At 36.4% G+C, this 26,541-nt stretch overlaps 1 protein-coding gene across 3 annotated transcripts; it reads left to right on the top strand.

Annotated features, from left to right (window-relative positions):
- Positions 1-1,330: 1,330 nt before the first annotated feature.
- On the top strand, positions 1,331-25,239 carry LOC137392147 (glycerol-3-phosphate dehydrogenase, mitochondrial-like). Of its 3 annotated transcripts, none has more exons than XM_068078778.1 (16): positions 1,331-1,467; positions 3,594-3,707; positions 3,815-3,962; positions 4,325-4,449; positions 6,295-6,392; positions 10,523-10,686; positions 11,272-11,430; positions 11,905-12,049; positions 19,925-20,118; positions 20,547-20,681; positions 20,828-21,006; positions 21,116-21,247; positions 22,252-22,413; positions 22,842-23,027; positions 24,176-24,274; positions 24,643-25,239. In XM_068078778.1, exons 2-16 carry the CDS (start codon positions 3,594-3,596, stop codon positions 24,748-24,750), a joined length of 2,148 nt encoding a protein of 715 aa, XP_067934879.1. In that variant the 5' UTR covers positions 1,331-1,467; the 3' UTR covers positions 24,751-25,239. The 3 variants fall into 3 exon arrangements, with proteins under 3 accessions (XP_067934879.1, XP_067934878.1, XP_067934880.1); XM_068078777.1 differs by having other exon boundaries at positions 1,397-1,489; XM_068078779.1 differs by having other exon boundaries at positions 1,416-1,437.
- The last annotated feature ends 1,302 nt before the right edge of the window (positions 25,240-26,541 follow it).

Raw genomic sequence — 26,541 nt, 5'->3', positions numbered from 1 at the left:
AATTTTATTAGTTGTGCAACCAGTTTGGATGTAGTGCTCTGCTTGTAGTGATGGCATAGTCTATTTAGCTGCTCAATGATTTGAATCCTCAAGTTCATACTATAAAAAGTTTAAAATGTAAAAATATTTTCATGCTTTTATTAAGTTATTTCACGATCCATCCATATTTGAAAAAGTTATGCAACGGTTTAGTCATTTATAGACATGTTTTCATGTAACAAAACATTAGGTATAGTTTATTAAAAAAATATAAAAACATACAGCAGTGAATAATAGATTGAACTAAATTAACAGGCAGAAAATAATCCACCAGCTGACATCTTGCTAATTGGTGAGGTACAGTTTTATGAATCAAAGAACTCTGGTTATTCCCTAAGTAGTAACTTGAAAACTTGTTTTACCAAATAAATGGTCAGTATGTCAGTTTTGTTTTTAAGATGATGACCTGGCGTTTAATTTGTCTTCATATCATTCAAGAATAAATATAATGCTGAAAACATTCAGATCTTTTACAATTGCTTTAAAGAGCACTTTGCTGCATTCAAACAATGATATACAGCCCAAATTGGGGCTGTATATCATTGATTCAAACATCAAGTTGTGGATGTAGTATTATAGCCTTTCACTTATTTAATCAAGGATTACTTGCTCATTAGCATCTGTGTTGAGTGCTCTTAGCTTCTTTAACATCAGTATGCAAAGTATCATTCGTTTTTTCCAAAACATAGATTTTTTAATTCACAAAAGCAATTGCTTCTTGTGTGGCAAAAACTGTCACATGTTTTGAGAAAATCAACTAACTTTATATGAAACAGTAATACTGTAGATGCTGATCAGAGAAAGAAAAAGTCAATTAGATTATAAGCAATAAGCAAAGCGTAAAATGAACACATTATATCTATTGCCATGTAGGCTACTGTTTTTTATACGTCATCACATTTAAATGAAATGAGCATTTGAATTTGGCAAATATGCTATACATAGTTTTTCTCTTATACTTATTCTTATACTTATTACTTATATTTATAGTTTTTCTCTTTTACTCTTATTACTAGGACGGGTTCATTGAAAACATCCAGCTAAGCTCACAACTACTCATACACGTTGGACGATATTGTGATTGCTATTTTGGTAGTTGTCGTCTCCTAGCTCATCTTCACACTGCGTTAGGCGACCAAGCTAGGCGTACCAGTTCTAAACCTAAAGTTATACTTTTGTAGTAAACTGCGCTCGTGATCTTTTAACAGCCTTGACCGCAACCGAATTTTAACAATCTTTGTTGGACATTTTTTATGGGAGCTGCTGACAACCAGACGGTCAGAGCACAGTATGTCTTTGTAGAGTATTGCTTCGGTTGATGGGCAGCGATTATTATCGTCGCATTCATCGCTTATCGTTTACATGGAGTAGCCCACCGCATAAAACATTACATCAAATGTAAGGTGGTGTACACTTGGACGCAGAAACGTATGTTTAATCTATGGTTGCAGTACGTTTTAAATTTGACAATATCTAAGTAGAATTTCCAGCTTATACTATGTAAGAGTCAACAACTTTGTAAATGAACTAGTTCAATGTCCTACTGGTAATACTTTAGTAATAGGGCCTAAATGATAGTGATATGCATTAGAAATATATTCCTTTTCCTTATTTGTATTCACTGCTCCATTATCTAATAAGGAGGCATATTTGATTGGAGACTTTTGTGCGCCTCTTGACTGATGCTCGTCTATGAACCAAATATAGAAACCCTCAGTGGTGCTCTACTTTTCTTTCTGCAGCTTTTACGTGGTACTTATACGCTATTGGTTAAATGTGCCTTTCATTGATAAGTATGTGAAAAAACCTCTGAGCAGTGTAGCCAGCCAGCACTAACAGGATTTCACTCAATGGCTTAGACCAGGCCATACTAGAGTTTGTAGACATTAAAATATGCGTAGCATATGGTATAGGCAAGGCTGTGTCGATCTCGGAGTTGTCACACCTTTCATTTAGCTTGTTGCTAAAGTTAGTTAAAACATGTCAGTTTAACTAACTGAGTCCAAGCATACAAATCTTAGATCTCTTTCAGTGTGGTTAGCAAACTGGTGAAAGAATCAGCAACTTCATTTGGTGAAAGCCTAGACAGGCTTAAGATAAGTACTACACTAGTAGTTGGGCAGTGCAAGCTTAAATAGGTGTATAGATTTATTTGATATCAACACTATAAAAGGCTCTCCTAGCTTGTTTGCTACTTCTTTTGTGACAACAAAGCTGATCCATATGCCAATCAATGACACAAGCGACAGAGAGCGTCAGTTACGGTTATAAATTATTTAGCGAATTATAAAGATATACCTTGAATATAATCTATTATGCTGTACTCTTTTTAGGCTGAGGACTCTGAGAATAGAGGTTATTTTTAATGAGATTTAGCCAACCAATGTGATACGTTAAAAGAGCTTGCAAGTTCTTGCTTATGGCATTTATAAGACTAGTACACTGAGCCTTGTATATCAGCCTAGATTTACCATGTCATAGAAATGCAAGTTACAGCTATTGAAATGGTATTCGTTGAGAAACTGAAGAGAGAAATGGGAGAAACTATTTTTTCAATACTACTATGCTCTATATGAAATAGAGATATTTTATATAGATGTATAGATTTTATATAAAATTGAATATTTTATATTAAGGTATTCTCCAGTATAACTCAATTGTACTAACATGATACTCTCCGTGACCTGGTGTCACAGGTCACCATAGTCTATAATAACGGAAGTTTTTCAGTGTGACTTACTCTTCATTAGATGTATGTCGGCCAACATAAAGTTAAACACTTTGTATAATCATGTTTGACAAGCTGCGCTTGCACTATTCAAATTGTTTTATGCCACCATGGGCATGCTTTGTTTTTGCTTCCATACATTCATTATAGCTTAAAATCAATGTGCAACATTGTGTTGCAGGAACCAACTTCTACTAGCCTTCAATGTGTGACTTGTTCAATTTTTTTGTTCAATCAAGCGACAGGTTTAACACTCCCTTGAAAAAGCTTCTTAAAAGTGCATTGGAAATTCTGGAAGTCGAAAGTGCTACATTGTTTTTTCTCGCCCCTTGTTATGACTCAGATTATTATGACTTTTTAAAAATATTTACAAGTTTAAAAATTTTATTGCACATAAGTAAAAATCTTTTTTTAACATTTTTATCTAAATATGTTTTTGATAAAAAGTAATATTTGCTGTAAGAGATATTGCTCCATTATTTCAAAGAACATATACTGCCCAAACATACCGTCTATGAGTCATAATCATCAAGTACAGTGATAAATTAGATATCTAAGTAGCATTGATGCACGCATGAGAAGTCTTGTGGTGTAATCCCAATATGGAACTCAGTAGGGGAAAATTGTTAAATTTGAAAACATTTTTTTATAGATATTTTGGGTTACGATAGCAGCATTACTAGTATTATACAATTTTATTAAATATCAAGGCCTCATTTTTTATGCAGTTAGCACCCGGCTACTTGTTAACTTGAAGTCGCTTGCAGGCGTTAAGTGTTGATGCATAGCCTATAATATGTATTATATATAGCTTCTTTATATTTAGATGTGGCGCCGCTTACCACAACGTCGAGGATATGTAGCTGCCTCTGCGGCGGCAGTGGTCGGAGGGGCTGCGCTTCTCTATGCTCAAAGTAAAGCCCGGCTCTCTAATTCAAAGGTACAAGTAAAACATGTGGATTTATTAAACTATGAATGCTGTATTTGTAAAATGCTCTGTACTTCTTCGTGTCGTTGCAACTTTTGGTCCTGTATTTTTATGGGAAGTTTCGCTCAGAAGTAAACCATCACATGAATGAAAGATTGCCTCCTCGACAGTATCACACGGATGCTGCGAAATCGAAGGAGTTAGATGTGCTTGTAATTGGAGGGGGAGCGACAGGAGCAGGATGTGCTCTTGATGCTGTCTCAAGAGGTCAGTTTCTTTCATATTTGGCAGTTCATACTTTCTAAGGATGATGTCATAATAATTACTATTTTTAATGTTAAGTAGATATATAATACCCTTTGTCATAGTACATTTGCCTGCTGAAGAAGCTAGTGGCTAAAAAAACATTTTACATTTAAAAATATTATTTCCAATTGAGATGGTAAATGTTTTGTATATAATCTTGTACAGAGTTGGAATTAAGAAATGGAAAATCCAAGAAGCCTAAGAAGTATTACATGTCCTACGTTGTGTTCTAAGATGATGCTTTTTGTTTTTTGCTCTCTTTTTTTACTGCAGCTTTTGCTGTATCTGGTCTATACATGACTGTTATGGTAAATGTCTTGAAGGACTCTCTGTCGCTATGGTTGAGAAGTTTGACTTCGCATCGGGCACGAGCAGTAGAAGCACTAAGCTAATACACGGCGGAGTTCGTTATCTGCAGAAGGCTGTCTTTAATCTCGACTATGTACAGGTGTGGTATAAAACTTAAATTTAGGGAGTAAGGGTGTGCATTATTGTCACTTTCATGCAAATAATTTCATATGAATAGATATCATGTATGGCCTGGCTGGTACACATCGAACACGCTTTTTTTGACCAAAGCTTGCTATCAAAAGACTCCCTGCAGACTGTTCTGTCGTGCAGCTGAAACTAATGGACTAGTAAATGGTTGACCGACATTTGGCTTATAAAACTGTGTAAACCTACTCATGCGTACGTTTCCTTTGCTACGAATTGTGCCATCCAAGCCAGCGGCTCACTGGAATCATACAATAGGCCTACTAGACACAATAAGCACATGTAATAAGCACATGTAACCTCTTAGCCTTTATAGCCATGGCCCTTTTAACTTCAACTTTCCTATGGATATTCATCATGAATAAATTGGCTACAGTAGCCTTGGTTCCTAATAGGGTTTTAGTAGGGTTTAACTTATATTAATCAATTGATTTTATTATTAGTAGCCTTGTCTAATTTCCCAAATAGTGAAAGTTCTCTAGTAGGTTCAAATACCTTTATACTGAGCATCTTCATATGAAATACCTACTGCTATAGCACGCACCCGTTGTGTCCAATTTTAGCCTCTATATGACCTCTTTCATGTCTCTTATCACATACGCATTTGATAAACCAAGGGACATGACAATTGTGAATATTGCCTGAACTATCAAGCTGACACTGATGTTGACCCCTTGTTAGGGTGAAGGTTAAATGTTGAAGATACAACTGTTGGTGACAGTGTTTATAGATAAGTACAGAGTACGTGTATAAGCTAAATAGATCAATAGCTGTCATCCTACACTCAATCTGTCATCTCTTGAGTACAGTGTTTTATAGCTGCATTATGATCTGACTCATAAAGCAGCTTTTGTATTTTGTGTGTCTTTTTAAAAGTGATAGTACTAAATGATTGAATTAGTGAGAAGTGTGAAAGGCAAATTTTACAAGCTTCATATAGCAATAACTCCTCAATATTTGACTTGTGCCATTATCAGTATAGATTTGCCTCTCGCGTCTTGGTTTTTCCGTAACAGCGTGTTCAAATGCTTCTGACTAGAGTTTCTTACTGTTACCTATTCCATACTTCATATAGGCAGATATAGCAAAATTTTTTTCATACACAGCTAAAAAGCACAGCTAAAAAAGAGCACAGCTAAAAGAGCTCTTTTCCAGCACAGCTAAAAAGAGAGATTTTGCATGTACTATTTTAATAGTATTTCAACAGTTTTTCTCTTGTATTTATAGCTAGCGGCACGTTGTAGTGCTAAATTCGTTAGCAATGCTTACCCAAAAAACTTACATGTGATAGTAACATACCCTGATTATATTGTGGTTATATTGATCGTAAGATGTGTTGTAGCGATGAATTTTAGTCTATTTTAAACAAAGTTGTTCATAAACCACGGACAAACTAATTAGCTATAAAATTTTTTTAATTTTATCACTTTTTAAAGCTATAATGTTTTAAAGTTAGCTGAGTAGATAGTTAGCTACATAGCTATAATTGCTACATAGCTATAATGACAGCACCTCTAGTCTGTATGAACCTGCACTGCTAGTCACACCCAGGTGTTTGGAATGACTGAAAATAGTTTCACGAGAAGATTACTTCGGATTAAAATAAAGTTGCCTACCCTGTAATCAATTTTACAAAATGTCGGCACTTGTCTCTGTTACACTGTCTTTAAAAAAAAGACATGTAATGACAATATGTGTTATATACCTTCCCTTAAACACTTCGGACTCTGGCCTAAGGAAATGTGTACAAATGAGATAAATATAAAGGGTGTTTATGTCTTTGCTTTTGTGATGACAGTACAAGATGGTCAAGGAGGCGCTCTCAGAAAGAGGGAACCTTCTAGAGATTGCACCACACTTAGCCTACAAGTGTCCCATAATGCTTCCACTATACAAGTAAGATAACTCCAGCGCGTCAGTTGTGTTGTATTGCCGCTAATTTGCAGCAGTTTGATAATTATACTATTTAAAATTGTGGGATGTTGTTCTTTAAAGAGTGTCTCTCTCATTCACTAAGTTTCTATGAGGTGATGGTCATAGTAGATTTCTGAAAATATGTCGGAGCATCGAAAAATGATCCCTTAAACCATAACTGTCACGTACAACTTTTATCGTATTTACTAGGTAAATCAGACACGCTGATTCCGATTTTGTACTAAAAATAAAGATTTGTCCACTAACTTTCAGAGTAATGAAGGCTTTTTACAGCGTTTTAATATCGGTCTCGAAAACAACACGATCGGCACAACAAGCTCCGCCCATAAATAAGTGACGTAACCTAGCTTTTTAGGAACAGAAGTTACATAGGGATGTTTAGACTGATTTAGAATAATAAAGATGGGTGTTTTAAAATCCATTAATATCTAAATTCAACCTTAAAAATAATCTTAGTCTTTTCTGAAAAATAGATAAGCTATTTAACATTGCATATTTAAAATAGCGTGATAACAACGCTAGCTTGTGATAAAACCTCGCTTTTGAGCTCACTTTTCTCGGCGTTCAGCCTATTTAAACATCATGTAACAAGATGCAAGCAATTCTACATAGTTTATATACCTTTCATAAAATACTGAGATTATTTCACAGGCCGGATTTAGATAATAATGGGTTTTAAGACACCCATCTCTATTATTCTAAATCGGACTAAACATTCCCAACTTCCGTTCCTGAAAAAGCTAGGTTTCGTCACATATTTATGGACGGAGCTTGTAATGTCGATTGTGTTGTTTTCGAAACGGATAGTGAAACGCTTCAAAAAAGCCTAAATGACTTTGAAGGTTAGTGGACCAATCTTTATTTTGAGTACAAAATCGGAATCAGCGTGGCTGATTTACCTAGAAAATACGATAAAATTTGTTCGTGACAGTTATGGTTTAATGTAGAGAAGTTCCTCAACTGAGTTGACTCATTTATCGCTGCTTCACAAAGTCACATCGCTCTTAGCCAGCTGATGTGTCAAAATAATAATATGAAGTTCTCTCACAGACTAGATCGACCATTACACCATATCTGTAGCACTAAGGCTATTATCTCAGTGATTATTTGGTTACGCTTTGACTGTATATCGACTAACGCTTATATAGAAATTCATTGTGATCATCAACACAGTATTGTACAAGATATGCATATATAATTCTCAGTGTATATTTGTCGTCTATCGTTTGTGTATCCAGTATCATTTCTATAACTTCATAAAGTTATAGAAATGAAAAATCCACTTCATATGGGATTTGAAATCGGAAGCCGCAGTTCTCGAAACAGGCGAGCTAACTGCTAATGCTCACAGCCTACTCGCGATATAATGAAATAATTGTGCACCTTCTTATTACATCTGCCAAACTTTAATGATGCTTGATTAAAATGCCTACGCTTCACGCTTGAACTAATTTACTAGAAGAAAGTTTTTTTATTAGAAGAACAATATGTGCCCAGCCTTAATCAAAATGCTATAAATACATGTCTATTTAGCATAAACTTAACTAAACATAGCACACACAGAAATAAACACCTTCATTTAAAAATAAGATGGTAAATAAATGTTGATTTTCTGTACAACAAGCTTTTTTTATTACTCATGCAACGCTGGGCATTCAGTTTGTCATATATATAATATATTTACATATATATAATATATATATATACAGCATGTATATGATATTTATTGAGATATACATATATATACCAACTAACCGAATGCCGGCATTGCACAGGTAAAAAATAATTACCAATGAATTTGATTAACTTACCTTGTAAGTTAATAATCTAAATCTTTACTAAAACAATAGCTGTGTTTGAAGCCAGCTTAATAATCGTTCTGTGTGACGATCAAACGTGCTAGTTAATAACCCTGTAAGAGTGAGTATTCTAATCGATGTAATGATGTCATCACGATTATTCATCTGGAGTTCCAATCAGACCTGGAGGTTGTGAGATCAAACCCCCTGTGAAGTGGGTTTTATTATTGCTAGATTTCAAACGCCATATATGGACACATAGACACATAGACATGGACACATCTATGGACACATAGACAAACCAACAAACAAAAGACACGCTTTGATATTTATATAGACTACTCCAAAGTTATAGTGAAAATGAGGCAAAAAGCGTCAAGCCGGAAACAGATAATAAAAAATTAAGACGAATGCAAAATTAAAGTTAAACGTTGACTTGCAACAAAATTTACATTACAGTTATTTGGTATCAAAAGATTCACCATGTCTTACACTGTTGTGTTGTAGGTGCAAAATATGTGGGAATGTGATTACAAGCTCTTAAAAGCTAAAAAACGAACAGTCAATCGCAGCCATCACGAAAATGCCGTAGATTGGAATCCCTTTCTAAAATGGCCCAAATGGGACGTAGTTGAGCATGATGGCTTCTGTTTACACTTTCGTGCAACCTCATTCGTCGAAATATTTTCACAAATATACTTCACGCATTCAACAAAACCATTTCTATTGTTCTTACGCGACTATTTCATCATCATTGTAATGCTGTCACTTTGAGCACTGAAATCTCAAAATCTACCATGAAAATTTGTGTAATTTTTTAACCTTGGCTCGAAGGAGTGCATATCATCATCTGATAAACATGACGAGCCTGTTGGTCACCTGTGATGGTCGAAAAATGCTGCCGAAGTTGTTCGCGTCATTTGGTGGAAAATATAGGTCACATGATCAGATTACGACTAGATGGTTAGACCAGGCTGATACGAAACTGAAGTAGCGAGCATCTATATTTGATATGGGCTTTCCGGTAGAACCCGAAGTGTTTGTCATAAACACTACAGTGCTACAGTGCTGTTGTGTTTATGATAAACAGTGCTTGTAGTGCTACAAGGCGTTTTATATTGAGTTTTTTATTGGCCTTTAATTCCACGTGATAACATCATGTGTCAAAACAGTAACCACAATGTTTGAGTACGTCGTCGAAATAAAGAGATTTCAAACTACGGTGTTTTCGTGATAGTTGTGATTAACTGTTCATTTTTTAGCTTTTAAAAGCTTGTAATCACATTTCCACATATTTTAAACCTACAACGCAGCAGAGTAAGACATGGTAAACCTTTTGATACCAAATAACTGTAATGTGAATTTTGTTGCAAGTCAACCTTTGAGCCCTATGAACTGAAACTGTATAAAGTAGAACTGCATACACATATACTGTACTGATTTATAGACTGCATACACATATACTGTACTGATTTATAGACTGCATACACATATACTGTGCTGATTTATAGACTGCATACACATATACTGTACTGATTTTATAGACTTCATACACATATACTGTACTGATTTATAGACTTCATACACATATACTGTACTGATTTATAGACTGCATACGCATTTACTGTACTGATTTATAGACTGCAATGTTTCAAGGAACTTAAGAGGTTGTATGTTGGGAATCACTTGAGATGTTGATTTAAGTATTTGCGCAGGTTTTAAGTCCAACAGTTCGTAAGTTAACACCATAAGCTGAGGTTTGACTGCAGTGCATTATTATGAACATCATTGCTATGTGGTGTGCTTGCAACTGAGCAGTTTATAGTTGGTAGTCCATAGTCTGTTTTATTAGTTTATAAGGCATAGTCAATATTCTATAGTACAGTATTCAATTTATAGTCAAATGTGTATTTTCCTGTGGACTGTAGGCTATAGTTAGAAGTATATAATTTATGGTCAATAGTCTTCATTCTTTAGTCTATAGTAAGAAATAAAGTCTGGAGCCTATAATATTCTATAGCCAATAGGTCTATATATATAATATAGATCCAATATAGGTCTAATATAGTCTATAATATATACTATAATCTATAATTTACAGTCTATATTTTGTAGTATGTAGTCTTATTTCTCTAGTCTGTACTATTTTTCTATAGTCGACTGTGGTGCAAGTTTTTAATCCTGAACCTTCTGCTCAGCAAGTAAAGGGTGTGATTGGTACTTCTGGATGACTATGCATAGCTCAAATGGTGAGGTCAGATATTGATGCATGCAGGTCAATATTTTCTACAGGTACTGGCAGATTCCTTATTTCTGGGCAGGGCTCAAGACCTATGATATGGTTGCTGGCTCAAAAAAGCTCGAGTGGAGCTATTTTATTTCCAAGAAACGAGCACTGGAGTTGTTTCCCATGTTGAAGCCTGAGAGTCTTGTAGGAGCTCTTGTTTATTATGATGGTGAGCGGCTACTAGCCCGTATACTTAATGCTTCATCATGCCTAATACTACCGATCACGTATTCCAGCTTACCACACTTCCACCCATCACATCATAGAATCTTAGGACATATTGCCTTATTCCGAAATTGCTCGTTTCTACGTTGGTGTGACAGTTTTCAAAATCGTGCGTAAACTTTGCCCAGAATATTTGTATGTATCCACACATGACCAACATTTTTTATTTCATGACACCGACATACTACATACACCATTGTATGTTTCAGTTTATAAACTTTTTGTTACTACAACCTATAATTTACTATCCCGTCTTTTCCGCAATACTATTAGATTACCAACACGTCTGTTCAGCTCCCTCAAGAGTCTTTTTATTTTTTTCTTTCTTTTTGCAACGAAAAACATCATTTTATTGGTGATTACCAAGGCCAATAAAAGGTTATGCATACATCAGTGCTTTACCCTTAGCCTGTGGTACAACCCTTAACCTAACCATCTCTACATCTTTTCATATCAGACAAACACTCAGATATGTGACACTTGCTAGCTTCTGATGTGAAGTATAAGTTTATTGTCTGGTTTTATGAAGGTCAACATGAGGATGCAAGAATGTGTCTCTCTCTGACCATGACAGCTGTGCGGCTAGGTGCACACGCCCTCAACTACACAGAGGTAATTAGCCTACTGCATAAAGATGATGGTGATAAGAGAGTCGTCTGTGGGGCCAGAGTACGGGACAAAGTTAGCGGTAAGTTATCTCCTCCTATTCAGCTAGCTTCTGGGGTAGCTGCCTTATATGAAACTTAAGCTTAACGAATATAAATAGATTTTTATTTGTCTATAAGGTGATTGCTTTTATGTTTAAGGTTGGATAGTATAATGCCTGTCAGCAGAACTGGAGGTTTTCAGTTCTAATCCAGTGCTTAGCGGATTTTTTTTTCTAAAACTCGTTATAACTGGATAAACAGACAAACATTGAGATTGATATATATCGATTTCTGTTTATCTATATGGTGGTTTCTTTCATGTTTTAACGTTATATTGGTGAAAGCAGCTCATATAATGTCCATTACGGTCAATTGCTCCTATAACAAATGACTTATTCCTTGGTGTTCCAACAGCAAAATGAACTGAAGTTCTTCTTGTGTAGTCTGTCTTATCGCAATGGCTCCCAACTGCCTAAACAATACTATTCCTTTTAATCCACTTTATGGTGTTGCAGGGGAGGAGTATGACATCAAGGCTCGGTGCGTTGTCAATGCTACTGGACCTTATACCGACCAGATCAGAACCATGGAGAATGATGATGTGAAGAAGATATGCCAACCGAGTGCCGGCACCCATATAATTCTGCCCAACTACTACAGGTCCGTGTGTGTGTAAGACCTTGGGAAGCCTACCTTAGATTTTACTCATACCTTCATGAAAGTTTTTTTCACATCTTAAACATGGTAGTGTTGGTAGTTGTTTTGGAAGAAACTAGGTTTTTGTCGTAGACTGCTTTGGTGGTAACTTAAATAATGATTAAAGATTTCGGCTGACTTATCTGAATAGATTAAAGGTTTTGAGGTTATATAAAGCTGTTTGACTAGGTTAGAGGTTTTGAGAATATATAAAGTTATTTGAACAGGTTAAAAGTTTTGAGAGTATATAAAGTTATTTAAATAGGTAAAAGGTTTTGAGACTATATAAAGTATTTAAGTAAATTAAAGGTTTGATTTAGAAACGGGTTGAGTTGTTAATGGTGCTGATTTGATGTTTGCAACCTGTTAGTTGCAATGGCCTACAGCTGTCTATCATTAGATATTCGTGTTAAATTATAGATGATGGTCTCATATTATTATATTAGTTGCAATGGCCTACAGCTGTCTATCATTAGATATTCGTGTTAAATTATAGATGATGGTCTCATATTATGTAATCCTTGTTAAGCAATTTTTCATTTTGCTATCATAATCAATCATAAAGAGAAGCCATGAATGACGTTAAAATAGACCCAAGTATATTTTCCGTTGGTACTCATTTTCAGTGTATTGTCAAATGATGCTAGATGGTTGACATGCTCCCATTCTAGTATTACTGTGATATGGCATTGTTATGTATCTCACACGGATTTTTTCTAATGCTATGCCAGTGGTACTAGAGTATTATCATCGTGCGATTTGGGTGTTACTATAATACTAGTATGGTGGTTTTTTGGTGCTACTGCAACTATAGTAACATAATTATGGAGCCTTCATGGCGCTATCTACTATATAAATGGCAACATTTGTGTGCGTGTGTGTGTGTTTGTCCACCTTATAGAGTGGTCTTTTCTTTTTTCGATTCAGTCGTACGAAGCGAACTGAATTAATATGAGTATAAAATAAATTAATGAGTAGTAAATTTAATTAGTAAATGAGTAGTAAATTAATATTTACTGCCAAAGAGAGGTCATGTGTCTTTTCCGGCCACCCAGACAATTGTTTTCGCTTTGAAAATTACATATTAAATTACTACTTCAAAAAGGTAAGTACTTCTCATTCAATGTTGTATTGTCTATGAATTGCCACATCTTCACTTCTTAAAAACATTGGATTTGTCACTGTTGGTGATAGTAAACAAGTTCATTTCCTTCCGCGGCTGAGTTACTTTTATTTTTTTCAGCTACGAGTACTACAGCTACTACAGAACTTGCACGGGTACTCTGAGCGTTGCAATAGGCGACGATGAGGAGAAAGAGCAGGGTATATTACAAAAAAGCACACCATCTCATTCACTTTTAAAATGCTCCCAATTGAAAATATACCGTACTTTTCGACCTATAAACCGCACTCCTATATAAGCCGCATCTGTTTTATTTTCCAAAAAACAATAATAAAACAATACATAGGCCGCACCTTTGTATAGACCGCAGAACTCAGGACGGTGCTTTTTAACACGGCAGCAAGTTTGCTGTTTAAAACGGAACAGTGCCAACGGCACTGTTTCGTATTAATCGACACTTTTTAACCTAGTGCCTAACGGAACAGTACCGTTAGGCATCGTTTCGTATGTTCTTTCACCGCTAGAGGCGCACTAACCGGAGAATCTGGTTAATGCGCCTTAGCGGTGAAAGAAGAAGCCACAGAATAGCCACACCCTTATATAAGCCGTATGTCTCAAATCGTCAGAAAAAAGTAGCGGCTAATAGTCTGAAAAGTACGGTACCCCAAATAACCTAAAAACCAGAAGTTTTACCAATTAAAACGCCTCCCTCTTGAAACAGTACAATGCCTCCCAAAAAGCCTACGGCCACAATGCAAGAACAGATTGATTCCTGTAGAGAAAGATACTAGATTCGCAAAACAGCAGCTAGACGAGCAGAAACTGCTGAGCAAACACGGATATGGCTAGAACAGGCCGGAATAGCTACTGCAGCTGCTATAAGTGCAGAAACTGCAAGGCAAACACAGCTATGCCTACAACAAAACAGAATAGCTACTGCAGCTGCTAGAATTGCAGAAACTGCAGAGCGAACGCAGCTACGTCTACAACAAAACAGAACTGTTACAGCAGCTGCTAAAAGAGCTGAAACTGCTGAACAAACACAGCTACGTCGAGAGTAGGCCAGAATAGATGCTGCAGCTGCTAGAAGTGCTAAGACGGCTGAGCTGACCCAGTAGAGACTCGAACAGCTCAGAGCAGCTGCTACAGCTGCCAGACGTTCAGAAACCACTGAGCAGATGCAGCGGGCGACAAGAGCATGATGCACTAGCTACAGCAGCTGCTTGGCGAGCTGAATTTCCGGAGCAGACGCAACTGCGATAACAGCAGGATGCACTAACCTAACTACAGCAGCTACTCGGCCAGCCATACGTTGCCTGCTCAAGAGTAGACGCAAGCCGAAAACTGTTTGTTCATACACCCAACAGAAAACAAAAAATGTTGTCTATCCGCAAGTGTTGCGTTGAATTAACATTGTGTTATTGTTATGTCATGCTTGCATTGAATTAACGTTATGTTATTGTTATGTCATGCTATGCCCTCCATGTTCTGCTATATCTTCATATTATCCACATGCAGCATTTTCTAACATATCTTTCAAACATATACATGTATATGTTTTCATGCATTCGTTTTCCTTATTGTATCTCATAAAAAATCTTTCACGTTGGCGTTATTTTATTATTGTAAGGTGCTAATGCTGTATCTGTCTTGACATACTGTTTGTGCTGTTATACATGAGAATTTTACTGATAGTAAATTTTATCAACACAACCACATTATTGCTGCACTGTTTGTATATACCATGTCAAAACACGGGCTACAGACGAAGAACTGGTGAGCCATGATTAGTGTTTTAAGCATATAGAAGTCTCCATTCAATAAATGCTCGTCAGTGCAATAGCAAAATATTTTGTGGAATTTCTTAAAAGATGCAAAATTTTTCAATACAGCCAGTTTGAAGAACTTCAGTTTGCCTAGCAATGTCAATTTCATTATCAGTTTTCTATACAAAAATAGAACAACTCCGATTTGAGTGGTTTGAGACAGATGCATTGTAGACTAGCTGTAAAACACATCGCAGATTTCCATTGTTCTCCCCAACATTATTGACATGTATGACTGCATATGTTTATGCATAGTCTGATCAGCACAAGAATTACAGTAGACTGCATAATTGGAGCTGTTTTACAGTATGAAAGACAACTCTCAATAAATGTTTTGCTGTATGTGAATCTGTTCCCGTGGACAGGTAATGCAGCTAGTGTTGGTATAAAAGGCACTACCTTTATGGTGGTATTGCTGTGGTACTATCATAGCACCTTTATATTGATATATTAGTATTACTGTGGTACTATCACAGTGCCCTTATGGCACTATATTGTTAGTACTGTGGTACTGTCACAGTGCCCTTATGGTGATATATTGGTATTACTGTGGTACTACCACAGTAATACCAATATATGTATTGGTATTACATATATCGCCCTTATGGCGCTATATTGTTAGTACTGTGGTACTATCATAGTGCCCTTATCGTAATATATTGGTATTACTGTGGTACTACCACAGTGCCCTCATGGTGATATCATGGTATTACTATCATTGGTACTATCATAGTGCCCTTATGGTGATATATTGGTATTACTGTGGTAATACCAATATATTACCACAGTAATACCAAGGTGACTGGCGCATGATATGTTTAACAATCCAGTATAAACAGCAACAAAACATTCTTTTTGGTCATTGTGTCATTCCGGTTATCATATCAGAACGCTCGTTTCTTTCCCAGGGTTGATATTCCACCCAACAGGCCCATTAGGCTCAGCCCAAAATCACATTTTAGGGGTTTCAGACCATGGGGCACTGTCAATGAATTGCTATTTAAGGGGGGTTTCCACAGCCAAGTCAGTGAAAGGGCCTGTGAAAATTATTTTCATAGCTTCTGAATCATATTATATGTTTAGTGGGGCGTGGAACCTGGGCGCCCCCTAGAAAACTCCCAGTGTTTAGGCGATGTATTTCAAATTGACCAATCAGGTGATTAGGAGTACAATATCTAAGTCTGGGCCTAGCCAGCTGGGTGTTTCTTTCAGAGTATCAGCCCTGAAGTTTCTTTGGTTACTTGTCATTGTTGCTCACAAAGTATGATAGCTGTTTTTGTCTGAACAACTGCTTTAAACGCAATAGCTTTTAAACTTTCCCAGCGTTCTAAATTTATATGCATGAATATTTTAAATGCCCAAACTTATTTTACGTACCATTTCCAGAGACTGCTCCACATTCTTCCTTTTTTATAAAAAGCTAATTGAGAACCAGTTTTGCAAGGTACTCCTTACTAATAGGATCTATGTACTGTTAGACTGTGTTTTAAGCTAAGGTGCTCCATACTAATAGGATCTGTGAACTGTTAGACTGTGTCTTAAGCTAAGGTGCTCCATACTAATAGGATCTGTGTACTGTTAGACCGTGTCTTAAGCTAAGGTGCTCCATACTAATAGGATCTGTGTACTGTTAGACTGTGTCTTAAGCTAAGGTGCTCCATACTAATAGGATCTGTGTACTGTTAGACTGTGTCTTAAGCTAAGGTGCTCCATACTAATAGGATCTGTGTACTGTTAGACCGTGTCTTAAGCTAAGGTGCTCCATACTAATAGGATCTGTGTACTGTTAGACCGTGTCTTAAGCTAAGGTGCTCCTTACTAATAGGATCTGTGTACTGTTAGACCGTGTCTTAAGCTAAGGTACTCCATACTAATAGGATCTGTGTACTGTTAGACCGTGTCTTAAGCTAAGGTGCTCCATACTAATAGGATCTGTGTACTGTTAGACCGTGTCTTAAGCTAAGGTGCTCCATACTAATAGGATCTATGTACTGTTAGACCGTGTCTTAAGCTAAGGTGCTCCATACTAATAGGATCTGTGTACTGTTAGACCGTGTCTTAAGCTAAGGTGCTCCATACTAATAGAATCTGTGTACTGTTAGACCGTGTCTTAAGCTAAGGTGCTCCATACTAATAGGATCTGTGTACTGTTAGACTGTGTCTTAAGCTGCTCCCAGTCTAATCATTCTAAGGTCTGCCCTGATCTTGGATGCTCTTCATCCTGACAACCTCATTGTTTGCAGCAAGTTTTGCAAGCTTTTATTCTTTGCATAGCTTTGCTTTTTTTCCTGTGAAGCTAAAGAAATCTGCTGTTCTACTGTCAGATAGGTGGCAAATAATAGTTTGCATTATGTTTTAGCGCAGCTGGTATTAATGGAGGGTAAGGACCTCAGCTCGTGATGGCTGATTATTTAATGTAAAGAACTTGAGGGCAATATAGGCCAATTACTATTACATGCCATTTAATATTACATACCATTTACTATTACAGGCCATTTACTATTACAGTCCATTTACTATTATAGGCCATTGACTATTATAGGTCATTTACTATTATAAGCCATTTACTATTATAGGCCATTGACTATTATAAGCCATTTACTGTTATATTCCATTTACTGTTAGGCCATTTACTATTATATTCCATTTACTGTTATAGGCCATTTACTATTACAGGCCATTTACTATTACAGGCCATTTACTGTTATAGGTCATTTACTGTTATAGGCCATTTACTATTATAGGCCATTTACTATAATGGCTACCGTATAATATTGCAGGCCATGTAATCTTTATAGGCCATTTTGCACTGCAGTGCATTGTGTGCTGTATGTTATTGTTGACATCAAAACAACCACACTAAAACTAATCATTTGACACAATTGTTTACCACCAACACTTTAAAAAATGGGGAGTGAAGTGTTGTGTTCATTGAAATGTTTGAAGAAGTCCATGCATTAATTAAAACTTGGTTTCGCACAGTTTATACTCTATGACGTAATGAGACTAGCCCACTTCTCTGTCCTGATGTATGATTTGTTTCGACGGAGAGATGGCCAAGTTTTATTTTTTACCTTTTAATACCATAGTTAGTAAAGTTATTCTGATTATCTTATATTTCTAAATAAGAGTACACAACTCCACTAATTTTTTACAGCTTCTTACTCTTCCTCTAGTAAAACACATAGGCTACAAGAGAAGTACTCTTATGGTAGTTCAGTATAGCTCAAATGCTAGTTATCAATTAAATGCTAGCAATATTTTGGATATTTCCTCCTGAATTGCATGTAATGCACAGAATATATTGATTACCCTCGTATTGTTTTTCACATATGGATCAGATTCTTTTGACATAGCAAGATCTTCTTAAAGGTTGACTTGCAACAACATTCACATTACAGTTATTTGGTATCATAAGATTCACCATGTCTTACTCTGCTGCGTTGTAGGTGCAAAATATTGGAAATGTGATTACAAGCTTTTGAATGCTCAAAAATGAACAGTTAATCGACGCCATCACGAAACTGCCGTAGATTAGAATCCCTTTCCAAAACGGCTCAAATGGGACGTAGCTGAACCAGATGGCTTTTGTTTACACTTTCATGCAACTTGATTCGTCGCAATATTTTCAAAAATATACTTCACGCATTCAATAAAACCATTTCTATTGTCCTTACACGTCTATTTCATCATCATTGTAATGCTGTCATTTTGAGCACTGATATCTCAAAACCCACTGTAAAAATTCATTTAATTTTTTAACCTTATGAAGGAGTGCATATCATTCTCTAATAAACATGACGAGCCTGTTGTTCACCTGTGATAGTCGAAAAATGTTGCGGAAATTGTTCGCGCCATATGGCAGGAAGTATGGGTCACATGATCAGATTACAACTAGATGAATAGACCAAGCCGAAAAAAACTGTAAAGTAGCGAGCATCTATATTTGATGCGGGCTTTCCGGTAAAACCCCGAAGCGTTTGTCATAAACTAGTGTTACGAGAAGGTTTATATTGAGCCTTTTATTGGCCTTTCAATTCACGTGAAAACATCACGTGTCAAAACAATAACCAAATCGTTTGACTACGTCAGAGAAATAAATTGATTCCAATCTACGGCGGTTTCGTGATGGCGGCGATTAACTGTTCGCTTTTTAGCTTTTAAGCACATTTCCATATATTTTGCACCTACAACACAGCAGAGTAAGACATAGTAAATTTTTTGATACCAAATAACTGTGATGTGAATTTTGTTGCAAGTCATCCTTTAACAAGTGAAAATGGGTAGGCACATTTCCATATAGGAATAATTAAATGCCTCTTCTGGACTATTTATCCTCAATAATTTTTATATATATTGTATCTCATACAGTTATTCACTTTGCATTTGCACCACAGCTAATAGCATTATTTTGCAATTATTCAACATTTGATGCTTTTCTCTATGCATATCAGCTGATATCCTTTTGCTTGGCTCATGCAGATACTGTTCTATAAACCATTGCCCCTTTTTCTCACTTATGACTGTTAAACAACTAGCATGTACGATGTGTTTGTGTTTCTTTGGCTAAAAACTGTACATTTTATATTTATAAACATTTCGCAGAATGCTATTGTTTGTCAGCATCAAGTTCGACCCGCTTCATTTCTTAACACCAGCACAGCTTTTATACAAGTGTGTTTTATTATGCGTTTTAACTGTGTTGTAGACAAATCCTGTTGTTTCATGGTTTTGTTGAACTGTGGTTGCCGTAAGCCTAATTTAGCGTAACCCACACGGCTTGTTATAATGCTATTAATTGTTGTGTAGCTTTTATGTACATAAATGCTTTTTTTTACGGTCCGTAATGGTCACATGGACGGCTGTTCATTGAAAACACATTTATTGTAGCCCTCAGCGAATGGGTTTGTTGGACCCAGCAACTAGCGATGGTAGAATTATCTTTTTTCTGCCTTGGCAAGGGATGACAATTGCTGGCACAACAGACAATAAATGTGAACTTACTGACAATCCATCTCCCACGGAGGAAGAGGTGCAGTTTATACTACAGGAGATAAAGGACTACTTGAATCCTGATATCAATGGTAGGTAAACCTGATATATGGCAGGCATCTGCAGGTGCTTTGACTATGTCTAAACTCTGACTTTTTGTATGTATGTATAACCTTTTATTGGAGTTGGTAATCATCAACAAATTGATGGTTTTTATTACATACTAAAACGACAAAAAACTGAAAACAAGAAATCAGGAGTTATTAAGTGAGTTAAACAAATGTGATTTGGAAGTTAGTAATCTAATGGTATTTCGGAGGAGTCAGGATAGTGGATTGAAGGTTGTAGTAACAGAAAGTTTATAAACTGAAACATGCGGTGGATGTAGTATGTTGGTGTCACGGAATAGAAAACGATGTTTGTCATTTGTCTGGGAGGATTTTTGAGAGCATATAGGTTGTAGATTACAAAGTCGCAGTTTTGTAACATGTGGTATCACAGGTCATCACAAATATTTTAGTGAGAAGAGGAGATGTATTATCATGCTGGACAGGCCTGAGACCTCTCGTAATGGACCCAAATAAGAAGGATACCCAATCTCTTGCCAGGAATCATATCATAGAAGTCGGAGCCAACAAACTCCTCACAATTGCCGGTGAGATTCTATGATCCTCATAATTAGTTATTTTACCTGCTGCTATGCATTAAGCTGCATGCTGTTCACAATAGCTTGGGCATTGAGGCACAGACATATCAGTCTCTAGATCTCAACAAATAAAATGGCCAATTTTATGATCTCAGGAGGCAAGTGGACGACATATCGAGAAATGGCTGAAGAAACAATCGACAAGGCAGTTGATACATGTGATCTTAAACCAAAGAGATCGTGCCAAACACTTGGCCTGACATTGGATGGTGGACATGAATGGTCACCAACCATGCATATCAGACTCGTCCAGGACTTTGGTCTTGATGTTAAGGTTTGACTCATCCGTCATGTAATAGCACTCGTGACCATTTCTAATATGTAACTCTACTGTTTAGGTTGCAATTGCTGTCTGGTAGACTCAAATTTTTCTTACTGTTCAGGTGGCGGAACATCTTTCAAGAACATACGGGGACCGAGCTCCCAAAGTGTGTAAGCTAGCCCAGATGACAGGCAGAGCTTGGCCTGTGGTTGGACGAAGATTGCATCCAGAGTATCCCTACATAGAGGCCGAGGTAAACGTTAACTATTGATAGTCTGCATTGAAAGAAATTATACGAGTATGCAAATCTCTGCATGGCCAGCTGGCATCCGATGCTGCATTTAGTAGTTTATGGTGGCCTTAGTATGTTCTTCTATGTTCTAGAATGTTCTAAAATGTTTTAGGTGTGAAAGTAGCCGTAAAACTACCAATATCTGTTGATTTGTTATTATGTTAGAGGAAAGCATTTTAACGGTGAAAATTAAGAAGTTTTTGCCTAAAAAATATTTATTTAATTTTTTTCACAACAACCTAATTGTATGATTGATATAGATTATAGAAGATTATTTTTTATTTTCGCTGCCGTAATGAGTAAACTTTAGGTTTGTATGCAAATATGTTTTATGCAATGATTTATCACATATGGTAGCAGGCTGAGAGGTTATACTGTTATTGCATATAGGAAGATTTTAAGGTGAGGCTGCCATTTTGTTAGAAACAATTTTAATCTTGGAATGGTAAAATTATTAAAATTTGAATTAACAATATAAATTAACAGATTAAAATTAACAATCAGCCTAGTAATGATTATTTGCATTTTGAAGCAGTTTAGCGTTACCCGTAGCAATGGCAATCCTTCTTAATACTTCAACCTATGGTTGTGGACAGGTAGCCTAAGCCCGGTGACTTGAATTGCTCTGCTAAAAGTTGAACATTTGAAATTTTATAATTTTGTTGAAATTCATTTTCATTGGACCACTCATCTCTTAAATGAAGTTTTTTTCAAATCATGCATAACATATATAATTTTAGCTGTTGAAAATTGAGAAACATTTGAGCGTTTGAAAAGTAGCCAACAGAATATGAGATAAGTGCATATTATCCAATCGACTATGGTAAGGCAATTTGTGATGCAATGTGTAGACTGGTTATATATAACACTAATCATTTATGGAAGCCCTCATCTGAAAGTAAAATTGAAACAGACACATACGGTTGTATGCCACCTATATTATGTATGTTGGCTTTAATGTGTAGGTGCTATGGGCAGTGAGGGTGGAGTACGCGAGAAGAGCCTTAGATGTTGTGGCTCGCAGAACGCGCCTCGCCTTTCTCAATGTAGCTGCGGCAGAACAGGCCTTGCCACGCATTGTAGAGATCATGGGCAAAGAACTGGGATGGGATGCACAAAAGTGTAAGGTGGGTGAAAGTGTGAGATAATTCTTTTGAATGTTATATATGTACGACATTGAGGAACTGAAATGCTGGTTTTTTTAAAACTGGAAATTCCTTTATAACTATGGGCTAGATATTTTGGTAGCATTCATGAACAAACTATACTGTATGTCGACTGACATATTTGGATAGGTTAAAAGTTTAAAGGGTGTACAAAGTGAAAATTTAGTTTAAAAGCTCTGAGAGTACATGAAGTTATTTTAATAGATGAAAGGTTTTCAGGTTATATAAAGTTATTTGAATAGGTTGAAGGTTTTCAGGGTGCAAAGTTCAATATCACGCATGTTGCATTTTTGCTTGTAATTCCTTAATCTTGGGTCGGCAGTACTTCTGCCTCATGCTGAAGAAGAAACTACACTGTATGTATGTCTATGTATTACCTCGCTTGTTAGAATGAGCTGGATTACTGCATTGGTTTTCTGGAGAAGGAGATGGGACTTCATCTCAAGCCCAAGATGACTGAAACCTCCTTGGCACTCTCCAAGGATGAGGTCAACCTATGTGTTGAGAAGTTTCAAAAAATTGACAAGGAGCATAAAGGTTTTGTCACCCTGAATGATCTGCGGAGCTTTCTCAAAGTAAGGAATGTATGGCTGTCATACGAATAAAACAACTTCCTTGTATGTACATCGCTTTAAATATTTGTGCAAATCTTTTTAGATGTGAAATTTTTAGATGGGATGGCTTGATGGCGTACCGTAATAGTTTGTTTTTAGTTTTAGTTCTCGAACTATGGTGGCGTGAAACAATCTGTTAACACTGCAGCAGATTGTTTTACGCATAACCCCAAATTTTCAGGACATTTGAGCTATTAGTCTTTTTGCACCTAGATAAAATGTACATGCATGTTTCGCAACCAACGGGAAAACATCTTCGGTCTCAAAAAGTTAGATGATGATGTATATGTACTCTAGCATGCTATTTGTTATGGCAGCAGAATAATGAATTTCTAGCATGTGTGACAATTGATATAGTTTGTATCACACATGCCAGCCTTGGATATGGAACAATTATGTAAAACGAATAGACAGATTTTTCAGGTATACTATTGAATGAAACCAAATCACTGTTGTGACAGATATGGTACCATCACCCTCGCACCTCTTTTGCTAATTTCTAATAATAGTATTTTTTAAATGTGTTTGTGAACCTTGAAAAAGTAAGATATGTTTACCCGATATGGACAAAATTTGTCATTTAGGTCAAATCTCGCTATTGTTTCCATATACCAACCATACTGTTGTTATTACTTGCATATTGCTGCTTCACTACTGGCAGTAATTATTATTCAAGTGATTGTGACTAGTTGACGCATTTAGGAACTTGGACTAGCTGTTCGTAAACTATAGTAAACGGGAGTATGCATGAGATTATCATTTAGCTTGTTGAGGATAGATTGTTTTCAAGTTGGTGATCAAATAAGTTACACCAAGGTTAATATTTCGAATGGCTTGAAATGCGTAAAAAGACTTTGCTCCATAATATAGTGTTAACAGACCATGTTACATCGCTATACGCAGTTCAAGGATTCCTTTAATTTGATATCATGGGGATGGATGTAACATCATTTACCACATGTTTCAAGCTGGCTGACTTGCATTGTTTGCTTTTGGAATTGCCTGAAAAGCTTTCTCTTTATTGTTTTTATTTCTTTACCACAATACTTGCTACATAACCTAGGAGTTGCCATGTTTGCTTATGTACAGCAGCAAGAACCATTTTGTAGGCTAAAGGAGAAAGTATAAGTGAAGCGAGCCTGAGGGAAATGCTAAATGAAGTGGATCTTAACAAAAATGGAGAGATTGACTTGTCTGAGTATTTACAGGTACAGACCCTAGCCTACAAGTTCATAAGTGGAGTCATTTTTGGCTGACAAACCTTAGCCTACATGTATAATTATATTCACGAGTTCAGCCATTTTTGGCTGATAGACCTTAGCATATATGCTCATAACTTCAGCCATTTCTGGCTGATCTCTTTTAGTATACCAAAAGTTACATGTATTCGTCCAAATAAATCTCATTGTGAAGTTTGATCTCTTTAATCACATGCTTTGATGTCATGTAAACCTATATAATTGGAAGCTTTGCGCATGATGCTATTAGCGAAGGCCGTTGAATGTATTTGCTCTCATAGACTACATACAAACAGGTAAATCTTTCTTTTAAAGTGGATGTTATTAAATGTTTACAGCTCATGTCTGCAATGAAAGGAGGGAATGTTTCACACAGCAGGCTGGCTTCTGCTACTCAAATCGATCGAACGCCGATACCCACCGACAGAAGTGGTGGTGGACTGTAGATCCTTAATTAAATCTTTAATCTCTGAATTAATAGTCAATTTTTTAATTTTGGAATTAAGTTAGAACTGTTTAATACATATACATTGATACATTGGAAATGTAGCCCCTAGTTCGTCTGTCCTCTCTTATAGTCGTTTTATATTACATTATATTCTTGTCAATGTAAGGTCTGTAATGAATGGTCTGTTAGTCCTAAGTATTGTTTAAGCTATATTTAACAGAGGAATTATATTTTACTCTTTTTGTATCGAATATTGCTCACCATTCAGAGGATTTATTTACATTACACCGTTGTGTTCTTAGAGCCTTTGCATGTTTTAATGTAATGACTATATAATTGTATGAAAGGCATTTGTAATGTTCAACTTACCATGTGAGATAAAATGCACGTTAGATGCATTTTATGCGAATTTAATGTACAACGATGGCAAAATTAATTAAGACGCAGCTGATGAATTAAAAAATAAAATTTTAATTTTGCCATTATGCCAGGTGCGTACCCAAAACAGTATCAATAAATAAATTATTAAAATCGTTGGACTATAAGAAACACTAATCTAAGTAAGAAAAAATTGAGCTAGTACACCTTTTGGGGTATCATTCATTAAACGTTAGCTTTTGTTCTCACATCCACAGTCCTAACACAAAAATTTGCTCACTTATTGTTTCATGCTCTAGCTAAACAAGACATTTTTAAGCAGTTGCTCAAAGTATGCTTCCAGATTGTTGCATAACATTGTTACTCCACTGCCAGTTATTTGTGTTAGAATCGTGTGTAAGAAGTGAGAATAACGTACAATTTTCAAAGATGGCAGCACTTCATACTAAAATTGCAAATTTTTATGAAGTGAAGAATTTCAAAGTGTACCGTTTACATCATTATTAAAAATAGAAGGGAAAGTCGTTCTGTGCAAAGCCTAAAATATGAAAACAGCTGCAAGCATTTGCCTACACGCAACAAAGTGAAACCATTATACAAAAAAAGAGCCATAGCCAAATGCAAGAGATTTGTTCGACAAAAAACTAACATCCCACCAACAACCAAAGGCAGAGATAGCTACAATCAAGAAGCAAAGACCGACTCATTTACTTCTAATCATGTACCAACCAACAGAACCACAAGAAAAGGGTTAGAGTTGAATCCACCTTCACCCTTCGCACCTCCATCACGCTGAAAACACATCCCAGACAGCAAGGAGGAAGACTACAGAGTTGTCACCTCTTTTCTGGTCACTGACATATTCGCCGCCTGAGCCCTATCTAATGAATCCACTCTGCAACATTAATTATATCTTAGTCAAAATACATGTATTTCAAAATACCGAAAGCCACACCAAATATCTATAAAAGCCTATAATTTATGACTGCTTATCCTCTTTTGATCGACTGATACTGGCAGATTTGTGATGAACTGGACAAAGAGCATGAGCATCTTTTTGCGTAAGAGTGTGACATTTTGTGATGGTAGAAGACAGGTGGTCCCAAGAAATCTATTAAAACCGACCGACTGTGCTGAGGTCAAGAGGAAAGCTCAGCCTCTTCGTACTGCTAGGGACTCGAAGAGGCCCAGCCAGACTGAGGCAAAGTGAGATTGAGCCAGCCTCAACCCTGTAACCCTGAAGCACTGCTCGGCTGACCACCAAGCTGGCAGATGAAAGACTGGCATGCTACAGCCGGAAACTGAATGGACCAACCTACTATCACATCGGCACCTAATAGACCGACCTGCCACCGAGTCGACCTTGCCGGAAAAGAGGCAGAGCCTGCGATCGCAAACAATATATGAAAGA

Source organism: Watersipora subatra, chromosome 3, assembly GCF_963576615.1.
Source record: "Watersipora subatra chromosome 3, tzWatSuba1.1, whole genome shotgun sequence".
Classification (NCBI taxonomy): domain Eukaryota; kingdom Metazoa; phylum Bryozoa; class Gymnolaemata; order Cheilostomatida; family Watersiporidae; genus Watersipora; species Watersipora subatra.
Note: the sequence above shows the minus strand (reverse complement) of the source record. Positions and strands in the feature narration are given on the sequence as shown.

What these genes read in the sequence shown, in the direction of transcription:
- LOC137392147 (XM_068078777.1), top strand. An exon ending in CCCGGCTCTCTAATTCAAAG is followed by an intron (nt 3,708 to 3,814) that starts GTACAAGTAAAA and finishes TTTTATGGGAAG; the next exon opens with TTTCGCTCAGAAGTAAACCA. An exon ending in TTAATCTCGACTATGTACAG is followed by an intron (nt 4,450 to 6,294) that starts GTGTGGTATAAA and finishes TTGTGATGACAG; the next exon opens with TACAAGATGGTCAAGGAGGC.